The sequence below is a fragment of the Camelina sativa genome, chromosome 14, assembly GCF_000633955.1.
Source record: "Camelina sativa cultivar DH55 chromosome 14, Cs, whole genome shotgun sequence".
NCBI lineage: Eukaryota > Viridiplantae > Streptophyta > Magnoliopsida > Brassicales > Brassicaceae > Camelina > Camelina sativa.
Window position 1 is genome coordinate 16684404 of NC_025698.1, and position 13640 is coordinate 16698043.

The 13640-nt window shown below is 37.7% G+C and overlaps 2 protein-coding genes and 1 long non-coding RNA gene across 6 annotated transcripts; 1 reads left to right on the forward strand and 2 right to left on the reverse strand.

The window, feature by feature from the left end:
* Window positions 360–2035, reverse strand: LOC104741731. Of its 3 annotated transcripts, XR_760363.2 has the most exons (5): window positions 1879–2031; window positions 1365–1527; window positions 1070–1204; window positions 906–956; window positions 360–813 (listed from the first exon to the last, which is right to left on the reverse strand). It is a non-coding gene; the product is annotated as an uncharacterized LOC104741731 (long non-coding RNA). The 3 variants fall into 3 exon arrangements; XR_760362.2 differs by having other exon boundaries at window positions 906–1204; window positions 1879–2035; XR_760361.2 differs by having other exon boundaries at window positions 360–1204; window positions 1879–2027.
* On the reverse strand, window positions 5422–7541 carry LOC104741732 (mucin-2-like). 2 transcript variants are annotated; one of them, XM_010462644.2, is made up of 3 exons: window positions 7417–7541; window positions 5922–7064; window positions 5422–5840 (listed from the first exon to the last, which is right to left on the reverse strand). In XM_010462644.2, the coding sequence occupies exons 1-3, from the start codon at window positions 7472–7474 to the stop codon at window positions 5566–5568; spliced, it is 1476 nt and encodes a 491-aa protein (XP_010460946.1). In that variant the 5' UTR covers window positions 7475–7541; the 3' UTR covers window positions 5422–5565. The 2 variants fall into 2 exon arrangements, with proteins under 2 accessions (XP_010460946.1, XP_010460945.1); XM_010462643.2 differs by having other exon boundaries at window positions 5422–7064.
* LOC109128682 (uncharacterized protein At3g60930, chloroplastic-like) lies at window positions 9370–11574 on the forward strand. Its single transcript, XM_019235526.1, has 3 exons — window positions 9370–10186; window positions 10267–10754; window positions 10861–11574. Exons 1-3 carry the CDS (start codon window positions 9370–9372, stop codon window positions 11572–11574), a joined length of 2019 nt encoding a protein of 672 aa, XP_019091071.1.

The window sequence follows — 13640 nt, forward strand, 5'->3', positions numbered from 1 at the left end:
GGGGGGGGGGGGGGGGGGGGGTTATATACTATTTGAATTTTTTTTAGAATTAACTGTGTATTGTTTTGTAAATAAGAATTCATGATCTCTTAGTTAAATTTTTTTCCTCCAATAATAAATTCTAATTTTGGGTCTCTTATTTTTGAAAAAACTGTTTTTTTTAAATTTGATAGTAAATATGAAACTCAAACTTGTTAAAGACAGTGATAGTAAATATGAAACTCAAACTTGATATAGTAGTAGAGACTAGAGAGAGAATACTAAATAAGAGTCATGATTTAACTTTTGATGGATATGTTACATAGGTGAAAAGAGAAGATTGTGATGAAGAGATATAGAAGAAAACTAGAAAAGGCAAAAAGACTCGTGAGATTAGACAAATAGGAATTAAAAGTTGAAAAAAAAGACCAATCAGTTGTTTCAGTTGTCTCTATGTTTCATATATCGCAGTAACAACTGTACATAAACCAAAGCTAAGAACTTATCCATTCCTATTTCAAAAAACAAGTATGAAGCTGCTCTGTTCTGTTTTTTTTATTTTTCCTTTCTACACAAGGCAAGAATCCTCTCTAAAATCATGTACATCTATCTCTCTCTCCCCCTCCATAGTCACGGTAGACTTGAATGAAAGTTGTAGAACATTTAGAAACTTTTTCGATCGTTGTATCCAAATCCTTGGAGTCGTCGAAATTTGTAGACATGAGAACCATTGCAGCCATATTGGCAGACAATGGAGGCTACACAATGCTTGAGAAATTAGGAGCAAGAGTTCAACATGGTATCAGAGCTCAACTTGATCCTAGGAGCCTTTGCCTGTTAAAGCAAGAAACAAGAAAAAGTGAAAGTCAGAACAAAAGTTACCAAAGAAAAAACCAGAAAAGAAAACAAGAGAGATGGTGATGAACATGCAATCATCTCAACTTCTTGCAGTCTTTGCCTAAGTTACAAGTTCTGGTCTGCAAGAATGAAAACTACACTCATTAAAAAAGATCTCTGGGATGCTGTCAAAGATGCAGTAACAAGCCGAACCTACATAAAACTCAAAACCAAAGAAAAAGGGAAAAAATACTGGAAACTGGAAGGCTCTTAAAACCAAAGACATTGCTGCACTTCAACTCATTCAGCATGTTGTAGCAGACATCATCTTTGATAAAGTCCTCTCTGCAACTTAAGCACATCAAGGCTGGAAAATCTTGGAGCAATCCTACCAAGGTAATGAAAAAGTCAAAACTGTTAAACTTTAATCTTTAAAAAGAGAGTTTGAAAATCTGAAAATGAAAGAAGGAGAAAAGATCAAAGCATATTTTGACAGGATCCAAGCTGTAGCAAATCAAATGAGAGCATTAGGAGAAGGCAAAACTAACTTTGATTTAGTTGTCAAAATGCTTGCTTCTATGCCTAAAAGTTATGTTTCCTTCTCCTCTCTAATCGAAGAAGCAAAGTAGAGAAAACGAGTGGAAAATGCAGAAGCCGAGGGAGGGATGCTCAGATTCAAATCAGATAATAAAAATCGCTTCCACAAACAACCTACAAGAGACGAAGAAACGAAAATCAGAGATTCGTTAATTAATAAGGAGAAGAATAACAAAACAAAGAGACAATAAAAGAAAAGATCTACTGATGCAAAGAGATACGGAGAGACTCTTTGTTTTAGAAATTTCTGAATTCACAACTCACACTTATCCTCTTACACTGCTAACCAAACATATACAGAGATTAAGAATTCGTCACTATCAATATCAAAAGAAATGGATCATACCAGATAATATGGACACCAAAATCCCTAATTTTCCAACTAACATCAAATAACCCTAATTTGCGATCCAAAATCTAAGAACCCTAATCATAAAACAATTGTACTAAATCTAAGAAACGTACCATGTGATTCCAATTTCTTCAATCTTTTCCTCTGAAGCAATTGGTCCTTCGATTCCAAACCTTGAATCTTCTGATTCCAATTTGTTTTCTAGTTTCGGAGATACAATCGCGAGAGAAAGAGAGAGAGGAAAAAGAATAAAATCAATCACCCCCAATTGTTTTTTCATTTTGTATTTTCTGTTCGCCCAACAGACAGCTGACACGTAGCGCCTCTTAACCCACGTTCGAGTATACTATATAAAAGGAGATCTTAGATTTTTTCTTTTGTTCTGATTTATTTTTTTGCCCAAATACATTAAAAACTCTCCTATGAACCCACCGATGGAGAAGGTCTAACGCTTCTCATTTCTCAAAATAATATAATTATTATTTTCTTTCATTATTATTATTTATTTAAGTAATAAATTTGAAAAGAAAATATTAACTTATTAAAAATTGACGCATGTCGTGATTGTCAAGAGAATCGGTTTCTTCCATTCTGAATGAAAAAGCGTTTCTTACCTTTTACCTTCCTTTATTATTATTTTCTTATTATTTTTTAATTTTTAATTAAAATTACTTTTAAAAGAAACTACCAGTAATCATGCCATAAGAATCCATGTGAATACATTCTCCAAACATGATTGAATAAAGTTTAAGAGCTCCATCAAAAACACCTTCTGCCACCATACACGTCAAAGCAAATTATAAGATAAATAAACTTTATTCGAGGTCATAAACGTGTTGGAATCTCAAATAAATCTAGGCTGCAAATTGTGATTAACAAACTGAATCACCAGAATAAGTTAAATAATTGAATAAAAGAATGAGCTGAAGAACTGAATGAATTGAATAAACTACTAAATGATGATCATTAACTTGAATACCTGAATACAAAAATATAATATTAATAATATATTTACAATAGTATCTAAAATTTTATATATAAATAAATTATATATTTAAATATAAGAATTTTTTTTCAAAAACTAATATATTATTAATTTTTGTTTGGAAATAAATATTTTATTACAAATATAAAATAAAATCTAACAAAAGAACTACTTGACTCAGCAATTTGATCATGGACAATCTTCGTATAGTTTCCATCATGTGTTTCTTCTTCCCCTCCAATACTTTGATCATCATTCACATCATCATTAACATTTGTTGCCCATATAAAACGTCACTATCTTTATCATCTTCTTCAAAGTCATCATTTTCAATATTATTTCGGCGAATAAAATTACGAAGTCCCATGACAGCAAATATAACACGTTTATGTGATTAAAAACAAAAATACCATTCAAAATTTCAAATATAAACAAAGCAGAAAACAAAACACCATTACGAAGTCCCATGACAGCAAATATAACACGTTTATGTGATTAAAAACAAAAATACCATTCAAAATTTCAAATATAAACAAAGCAGAAAACAAAACACCATTACGAAGTCCCATGACAGCAAATATAACACGTTTATGTGATTAAAAACAAAAATACCATTCAAAATTTCAAATATAAACAAAGCAGAAAACAAAACACCATTACGAAGTCCCATGACAGCAAATATAACACGTTTATGTGATTAAAAACAAAAATACCATTCAAAATTTCAAATATAAACAAAGCAGAAAACAAAACACCATTAATTTCAAATACACTTTTGCTTTACTTTCTAATGATTAAAATGTTTTATGGATATAAAAAAGCTTGATCTTCTAAACGACAAAATGAACAATTAACACAAACTAAAAGAATAGTGAAACAAGTTATTGAAACGATAAAAGAATAGTGTTTCGTATGAGTTTACTGTCAACAATAATACAAAACAATTTATTGAAACGAAACGACAAACTAACACTAGGTTAGAATAGTGTTTGATAGCTATTCAAGTTATTGAAATGAATAAACTTCAAAATAGGTAGGATCTGATTGAAATTAATAAACTTGAAAAAAAAAAGGTGTTTAGCTCATTATTATTATTTTCTGAAGATAAATCGTGATGAGCGAAGTATATATAGGATCTGATTTTAGTTTCGATTTTAATATACAAATATGAATTATTCGAAAGAGTTTAAAATTGAGCTGATTTTGTGTACTTGAATATCTTTTATTCTTAACAAATAATGCTAATTTAAATTATTTAGTTTAATATTTAACATTAATTAAAGTCAAAAAATTTGCAAACAAAAAAATATAATTAGTTAGTGAACGATTCGTTTGTTGCATATGTCATATATATATAATAATTAGAAACTATAAATATAAGTTTAAAAACAGATTTTTTAAACTCACGTTTGATTTTCCTAGATTATCGTAATAATTAGGACTGGGAATTCGGGTAACCCGTTCGGGTTCGGGTATTATCCATTCGGGTTTGGGTATTACCCATTCGGGTTTGGGTAAATGGGTTTAGAAATATAGAACCCATTGGGTATTTTTAGATATATGGGTTCGGTTTGGTTTGGATACTATCGGGTTCGGGTCGGTTTGGGTTACAAATTTTGGAATCCGATTAGTACCCGAACTACCGGGTACCCAAAAAATATAATTAAAATTAATTAAATTTAAATAAATTTTGACTTATGTGACAAAATATTTGAGATATTTTGATTATTTTTGATATTTAGGTATAAAACTAAATGAAATATTCAAAATTATAATCATCATTTCAAGGTAATTGCATTATATTAATGATAAATATTATAAATATGTTTATATGTTCGGGTTTAATGGGTACCGGGTATTACCTGACCCTAACCCGAACCCACAAATATTAGAAAATAGAACCTAATAGGGTTTTATAGGCAAACCCGTACCCAACCGGAACCCGGTTTTTTGGGTCGGGTTCCGGGTTGGGTATTCAGGTACGATTCTTATGCCCAGGCCTAATAATAATAATCTAGATTTCCACGATTGCTTTGTTAAATAATATTTTTTTATGCCAAAATTTTCAATTCAAACATGTAAATTGAATAAATATAATTTTTTTTTTTTTAATTTTTCATCTCGTTTAATTTGTTCATCTCCTATATTAAGATTGAACAATTTTCAGCCAAAAAGTGCTATTTCCCAGCTCTATGTTAGGACCCAATAAATTTGGGTTAAAAATATTTTTATCTCAAATGATAACTTTTGGCTGAACAAGGTTGAAATGTATGTTCAATTCATTCAACCAGCTTGAAAAGTACAACCATTTGTATCCCTACTTTGCCGATTGTTCCTATATATTTTTAGAAACAAATTATGTGTGATTAATACTATATTTGACCAAAGATGCAAATCATATTACTGATAAGCTAGATATTTGGTAACTCTTTTTTCTTATGGTTGAAGTTCAACAGTTGAACTCATTTGCAGTACACATTTTAAGAAATTTATTTAAAATTATTCACAAGTGATAATTATATGTAGATTATTATATGCCTAAACCAATTTTTGGTTTTTCGATCTATAATCTTTTCTGGAGGTTGGTCATACATTTGAAATTCTTTTGGAAATATGATAATTATACGATTAAGCAATGTCATTTGGGAACTGATTACATTATTAATAGAGGTAATTAAATTGATCAGTTTTATTCATATTAATTAATTATATGATGAATGAGAAACATTGAGAATTATGATTTCAAGTCTCAAAGAAGGGACGCAATAGAAATTGTGCCTCCAAATCTCAGCGAAGGAGAAGTGTTGGGAGTTGTTCATCCAAGTCTTAGCGACGGGGAAGCGTTAGGAGTTGTCCCTCCTAATCTCATCGAAGGGGATGCACTGGAAGTTATGCCTCTTAATCTTAGAGCAGGGGAGACATTGGGAGTTGTCCCTTCAAATCTCATCGAAGGGAACACGTTGGTAGTTGTCCCTCTTAATCTTAGAGCAGGAGAGACATTGGGAGTTGTGCCTCCTAATCTTAGTGAAGGGGAAGTGTTGGAAGTTATACCTTCAAGTCTCAGTGAAGGGGAATGGTTGGGAGTTGTGCCTACAATTCGAAGCGAAGGGGAAGCGTTAGAAGTTGTGCCTGCTATTCTCAAAAAGGGGAAAGCATTCTGAGTTGTGCCACCTAATCTCAACAAATGAGAGGCATTGGGAGTTGTGCCATCAAGTCTAAGCAAAGGGGAGACGTTGGGAGTTGTAATACCAAGTATCAGCGATGGAGAGGCGTTTGGAGTTGTGCCTCTAAGTCTCAGCGAAGGGGAAACATTGGGAGTTTTGCCTCCAAGTTGAAGTGAAGGGGATGCGTTGGGAGTTATGCTTCCAAGTCTCATCAAAGGGGAAGCATTTGGAGTTGTGCCTCCAAATCTCAGCGAAGGGGAAGTGTTGGGAGTTATGTCTGCTATTCTCAAAGAAGGGAACATGTTGGGAGTTGTGCCACCTAATCTCAACGTAGGGGAGGCATTAGGAGTTGTTCCAGTAAGTCTCAACGAAGGAGAGACGTTGGGAGTTGTTCCACCAAGTCTCAGCGAAAGGGATATGTTGGGAGTTGTGCCTCCAAGTCTAAGCAAAGGGGAAGCATTGGGAGTTGTGCCTCCAAGTCTCAGCAAAGGGGAAGCATTGGGAGTGGTGCCTCTTAATCTCACTGAAGGAGACGCGTTGGGAGGTGTGCCTCCAAGTCTCAACAAAAGGGAAGCGTCAGGAGTTATGCCACCAAGTCTCTGCGAAGGGGAAACACTAGGATTTGTGCCTCTATGTCTCAGAGAAGGAAAAACAATGGGAGTTGTGCCTCCAAGTCTTAGTGAAGGGGAGGAATTGGGAGTTGTGCCTCCTAGTCTCAGCGATGGGGAGGCGTTGGGAGTTGTGGCTCCTAGTCTTAGCAAAGGAGAAGCATTGGGAGTTGTTCCACCAAATTTTAGCAAAGGAGAAACGTTGGGAGTTGTGCCTCCAGGTCTCATCAATGGGGAGGCGTTGGGAGTTGTTCCTCTAAGTCTTAGTAAAGGGGAGGCGTTGGGAGTTGTGCCTCTTAGTTTCAGCGATGGAGAGGCGTTGGGAGTTGTGCCTCTTAGTTTCAGCGATAGGGAGGCGTTGGGAGTTGTGCCTCTTAGTTTCAGCGATGGGGAGGCGTTGGGAGTGGTGCCACCAAATCTCAGAGAAGGAGAGACATTTGAAATTGTGCAATCAACTCTCAACGAAGGGGAAGGAGTGGGAGATCTAGAACATTTGCCCATACATTCTTCGACTTCATTACCTTGACTTTTTTTGCTTTGATCTTTAATTTATTTCAAACAAAAAAAACAAAGATGTTAATCTAGTGTAATATATGTTTTCAAAAATTAATTTAATGAGAAACATTAATCACATATATGATCCGTAACGACATAATATAGAAAATTTTTGGATATCATTTAAAATTTCACAAATACATCATTAAAACGTATATTAAAGTCAAAATAGCCTATGTTTTAGTCTATACATGTGGTATTTGCTTAGCTTTTAAACCAACAAAATTTATCACAAACTACTGAATATAAATAACAATTCCCCATAATTTAGATAATTGGTCAATTATGCAAACTCTTGAAACATTTCAGCTTTTTATGAATTTCTAATCATATACTTACAAGAGAGGGACACCAAGAGGGAGAGAAGAAAACAAGTCCTAAAGTAGCAGTTGCTCATAGCTAAACAGTGTTTGTATTTGAATGATTGATGAACTAGGTTTAGTGAGAGAACTAGCTAGTCTTGTTTGCATTTATATATGTGGGATGGAAAAACAGCTTGTACTTTTTAATTATGAAAATTTATTCAGTGATCAAAGATAGATAATAATCATAATATATTTGTCATAAGTATAATTACTAGAATAAATCTACAACCTTTTAAAATTGTGCCTTACAATTTTTATTATGCCTTTTGGGTTACTTTATTTAAGAAACAATTTTATTTTAATTTAATTATACTTTAATAGTTAAATTTTTTCTAAAAGTTTTTTTTTTAATTTCAACTATGACATGTGTTCAAAGATCCAAACAATACACAAAATCTATTAATTTTGACTACAACATTTATTCAATGATCCAAGATACATAATCTATTTTTCACAAGTATAATTAAACTACAATAAATCTACAACTTTTAAAGATTGTATTTTACCTTTTCTATTATGCCTTTTGGGGTTATTTTTTTTACATCAGTTTGAATATTTAATGTAAATATTAGATTCTTAGAGGGGGTATTGAAACTAGGATTTTAAAAGATTTTGGAGTTTTTCTAAAATCAGGTGTTATTCAATTTGTGATTTTAGAATCTCTCCTCAAATCCCATGTTATTGAATTTAGTATTTACATAAAATCATGCAAAATAATTCACAATCCCTTGTTATTCATTCAAGAATTTTTAAAAATCATATCAAATCTACTGTTATTCAAACTTAACAAGTATTTTTCAAAAACTACTAAAAACTGGTTTTGAAAGATTTTGGATATATTTTTAGTTGAAAAATAGGAATGAACAAATCTCACCTCTAAAGGTGTTATTTTGAAGGATTGTTAAAAGAGTTCACAAAGAGGGGAAGATATATTCTCATCATCACTCTGGTAACAAATGAATAAAGAAATAAAATAATCTCTCAGTTCTTCTTCTACCACACAATTCTTCACTATCTCAAAACTGGGCTTCAATGGAGGGATTCTCTTTTCAATTTCAGATTGAACCCAGATTTCGATTCTCCAACCAACTTCATATCTTCTGTAGAAACTGGATTTCCACAATGAATTTGTTTATGGGGGAAAACAAATTCAGTAAAGTAAACTCTCTAGAAAACCGATCTAAACTTTGATATTAGAGGAAAGGGAATTGGTATTGAAGAATTAGGGTTTCTATTGCTAAGAACAAGAAGAGAACTGAATAATTGTATTCAATAATGGATGCTTTACAATGGAGAAGTCTCTCCCTCTTTATTCATATTCATAGATCGCATAATATATTAATTTTCCTTATCAGACGAACTGAAATAAGGAAGGTTGCTTTATCTCTTAGATCGGCCGCCGGGCAAAGTGAAAGTCGGTTCTTCACCCTCGAGGCTGGGCTTCCTCTATCCGAATTGGGCTTAAATGACCTAATTGAGTTCTTAACCGGATTCTCAGTTAAATAACCAAATTGTCTTTCTGGTTTAGTTCGGTATGTCGGGGGTGCTAAATCCCGCACCAACAATTAGTCCCCCCCCAGTTCTGAATATTCGGAATTCAATTCGAATATTTTGAATTATGAAAAAGAGAATATCCGATCTAGACCATAAAGAATTATTTGATGTTACCCGGGATTCCCACGTCACTTCACCGTGAATCGTCCGGATGACACGTGTCGTTTGCGTCACATCTGCTAGGTCGGAAATCGAAGAGTCGCGTAGGTCATAATTACTCTTCGTTGAGTTGCCGCCCATTCGACTCTATAAGTACGCCCCCTCTCTTCGTCATTTCTCATTTTCTGCCAACAGTGAAAGGTAATCTGCTCCGAACTCTCTTTCTTTTATTTATTTATCTCCATTTTTCTTCCGCACTCTCCAAACTCACATCATGGCGGACACTTTGGATCCTTCTTTTTCGCCGGAAAGCGAAAGCGGACAATTAATTCGTCGCACCTCCAGACGCATCGCGCAGATCGGAGAATCCAGTCGATCGGGCTCCGAAATTCCATCTCTTCTAACTCGCTGCTCAGCTGGAGCTTCATCATCACAGACTCCTCTACCAGTTCGTCATGAAGACGGGAGTGACGAACTGACTCAAGATATGTTGTCACAAGAAGAAGACCGGTTCGCACCTTTAGGAATCTCGATCGAAGACATCGATCCTTTGTTAGACCATGAAGGACGAATTGGAGGCGACAAGAGTTTGAGTTCGATCAAAACCGTGAACGATATGCTGAACGCATGTGGTCTATTTAACAGCAACGTCACAATTTTGATTCCTCGAGCTGACCAGCGCCCCTGGAACCCGCCGGAAGGGTATATATGCTTGTACGAGGGTTATTTTACCGAATGTCGCCTCTTATTCCCAATTCCAGCATTAATATCACTCTACGCCCAAAGACGCAGGATATCGATCTGTCAATTTGTCTCCAGAGCCATTTGTAACTTTATGGCTGCCCTTACCATAGCAGCCGAAGTCAGAGTTAACATCGGAGTTCAATGCTTTGAGCAACTATCCAATTTTAAGTTATCAAAGAGTCTGCATCGCTGGGAAGTGAATATGAGGCCGGCGCACAATTTCCTTGCTGGTCAAAGAGTTTCCAAATTCAAGAAGTGGGCGAACCACTACTTCTATGTCCGCGTCGATCAGTACTCACTCGTTAATCCATTGGGTTTCCATCGGAGAGTGTGGAATAAAAATCCTGGTAGATTTTATATTTCCAGTACATTTTAACTGACTTCGGCACCTCTGACCAGTTTTAACTTTTTCATGTCTTGCTTCCAGATCGTCCATTTTGCGCAACACATCAAGCTCCGGACTATCATCCCGTTAGGAACGCTCTACTATCCGGGAACAATCGTCGGTGGGAATTTTTTACTCGTATTCGTGTTGAAACATCAATGGGCAAACCCAGGACAACATTCCCAAGTTTCGCGAGTTCGCTGGGACGAATTGCAGAGCTAGCCGGGTCACGTGTCGTTGAATCCGACAGTCTCCAGATCGTTTGCCGAGAAACCCAGGCTGTCATCGAAGCCGATATCGATCCTCTTTGGGACCAAACTGACGTCGATCCTGTTCAGGATCGGTCCGTCGTCGATCCTACTCGGGCCTCTGAAGAAGACGTCGACATAGTCGATGTTGCGAAAGACGATATCCCTCCCCTAGCTTTAGGGAATGCCGATCCTCCGAATGATGAAGAGGATGTCCCTCAGCTTGGAGCTGGATCGAAAAAGAAGAAGAGGAAGCACAAAAAGAAGACGCCGCAAACAAGCGTTCCTTGACGTCGCCGAATTCCACTTAATGGTTTGCCTTATTATTTTCTTTAACTTGTTCAAACTTTGTGCCGGCAAAACTGATGTATGTTCTTTGAATCCACAGACTGCTGTCAGGATGAATACGCTGACTCAGTTGTACGATAGGCGAGTCAAAAACGAGAAGAAATCTGGATTCGAGCTCGAAAAAGTGAAGGAATGCGCGGAACAAATCCGAGTCGCTAGCGAAGCTAAAGACGAGATGATCAAGGAGCTCGAAGCTCTTCTCGTCGAAAAGGATGGTATCAATTCTAAATCCGAACTGAGGATTGGCGTACTGAACTCCCGAGCGGTTACTCTCGAAGAAGAGAAATCCGAACTGCAAGGAGCATGCGACGAGTTGAAAATCCAACTCGACTTTGAAGTTAAAAGACTCCGGCGGGATCGTTTGGAGTACGTGGAGCGAACAGCGAAGAAAGCGCAGACTCAATTGAATAAGATCAAGGCTTATCTAGTCGAGCAAGAGAAGATTCGCCCCTTGGAAGATCTGTTAAACCAGGCTACCAGAGTGCAGGAAACTGTGCAATATCTGATTGAGAAGGGGGCCGTCATTCCCGAGGAAGGAATCGCGGAGATTGATAAGAACAAGGCTAAAGCCGAGGAAACTATCAAAGCGATCGATGTCCTCAAACTGAATGAAAATGACCTCATCATGTACCCGGATCAGCTCGGTTACGGACTTCTTCACCCCGGAACAATGGCTCTGGACTCTGTCTACCATCCGTATGGCTCCAATGCCGAGAGCTTCCAAGCCGATCTGACCAGTGCTTTGGACGCTTAACTTTAATTTTTTGTTTTTGTTCCAAACTTTATTAAGTATGGGTTTGAATACCCTTGTAAAACATTGCCGACTTGTTCGGCCCATTCTCCCTTTTGAAACTTTTTTTGCCAGAATTTTTCCTTTTACCAGAAAAAGAAAATCGACAATTTCGAGAATTTGCACATTTGCCATTTTGCACAGAATATGGAAATTTGGAAAGGATTTCACCTCCCAGTATTCATATAAATCAAACGGCGCTATCTCCGAACTAAACAACAAACGAAAAACTTTCAATCAAAGCGATGTCGAACTCTATTAGCAGCGTGGAATCCCCTCTAATCGGGAATGATGTCCTGACGTTCTCGAACGCCAAAGTTATCGAAAGGGGGATGGCCTACTACCCGAACATCCGAGCTCCTTGGATGCTGATGTTCCTTGTCAAACCGGAAGAAAGGCGTGACCTGGAAGAATTTCTTCATCAGGTGGAAGACCGTCACACGGAGGACCGCGTTCGACTCGCCGTATCCGAACAAGCGCAACGCGAATTGCTGCTCAAACTTGAGATGCTTGAATCCCACCCAAAAGATTCGAGAGGATAGCAGCCCTCCCGCCATGCCTGGTTGCGTACTGCAACGAGTGCCGAAAGAAAGCAGATCGGAAGCCGACACACATGGATCCTACCCTGATTGGTGATTTCATTCCAGGAAACGTCAAGTCGTTTTATATTAACAGGCGTGCTAATGATGCCGAGCTTGCTGAAGCCGACACCTTCTTTCGTTAGGTAACTATCGCGAGACATCCCGTAGTATCCGCTTCCAAACTAATTCGTCGTTGACTTTGCGTATGCAGATCGAAGGCACACATCAAGAATTGAGCCAGGATCTTCAGTACTTTCATATGAAAAAAGGTAGGATCGACCGCCAGCTGAGGACTCTGGGTTCGGCTAACCATTCCGTCCGAACTACAGTTTGGGTGCGAAATAAATACTATGGGTTCGGCTTATCCCAAAATTAAAAGATCGGGTGCGGAATAAATACTCTGGATCCGGCTTATCCCTAAATTAAAGATCGGGTGCGGAATAAATACTCTGGGTCCGGCTTATCCCTACAATTTCGAGAAATAGTGCGTAGTTACGCGAGTTGATCACCTGGCCAGGGTGTCAATGAGGAGTGAGTTTGGTATATACCAACACTTAATCCAGATTGGGTTAAGAACGGAGATATATGTATACATACTTTCCTTTTTTTTTTTTTTTGGAAATAAAAAGACGCGGTCTTTGAGAATTATTTTTGGGACGCAACAAAAATTTCGCTGTGTTGTGATTGGTGGAATCAGCGGCGGTTACTTCCCACGACCCTATATAAATAGGGTTGAGGGTTGGGAGAAAGGAACATTCCAACTTCCACAATTTCGAGAAAAAGAAGAATGGTAACTACTCGATCCGCATGGCTAAGACGGGCCCGGGAAAGAATAGCTGCTTCGGCGAGTGGTTCCGGTCGTGCTAGATCGGGCGGAGACGTTTCTGGTTTGTGCACCTATCCCCTTCGTCGATATGACTGGCGCGGAGGGGAGTCTTATATGCCAGGAGCTCCGATGGTACCGAGCTCGCCGCTATAGGTTGGGGGCTAATCTTACGGCGAGACGTCTTAGGCTCACCGAGATCTATCGGTTTTACCGCTTGGATGGGACTGTTCAGGTTTTGAATGAGATGATCGCCGAAGGTTTCTTCTTGGCGAAGTGGCGTATGACCCGGTTGCTTGCCGTGCGTGCGGCGTGCCAGGAACAGGTTGCTCGCATGGAGGTGCCTGCCCTACTCGAGGTCGACTGCCAACCCCTGGAGGATACCGCACACCCGTTTATTACAGACATCTGGGCTTACCGGGCTTCCCTGGAAAGGTTGAGGCGATATGCCAATTTTTTGGAATTGGCTGGCCCAATCTTTCGCGAAAGACATATGGTCGAGGGCCCATGCACCTTCCTGGAAGATTTGGTGTCTAGTGGTTTCGAACTCCCTGCGGAAAGACTCGAGGCCCTAAGGCAGGCACGCTGGTTTTGGCGAGCCGAACTGATTACGACGGAGGTGGAGG

Bases quoted from the DNA above. Each gene is read 5' to 3' on its own strand.
- LOC104741732 (XM_010462643.2), bottom strand. From the start codon at position 7,474: ATGAGCAACTGCTACTTTAGGACTTGTTTTCTTCTCTCCCTCTTGGTG. The intron at 7,065-7,416 runs GTAAGTATATGA...AATAAATTAAAG, and splicing joins CCTCTTGGTGTCCCTCTCTT to ATCAAAGCAAAAAAAGTCAA.
- LOC109128682 (XM_019235526.1), top strand. From the start codon at position 9,370: ATGGCGGACACTTTGGATCCTTCTTTTTCGCCGGAAAGCGAAAGCGGA. The intron at 10,187-10,266 runs GTAGATTTTATA...TCTTGCTTCCAG, and splicing joins AGTGTGGAATAAAAATCCTG to ATCGTCCATTTTGCGCAACA. The intron at 10,755-10,860 runs GTTCCTTGACGT...TTGAATCCACAG, and splicing joins AGAAGACGCCGCAAACAAGC to ACTGCTGTCAGGATGAATAC.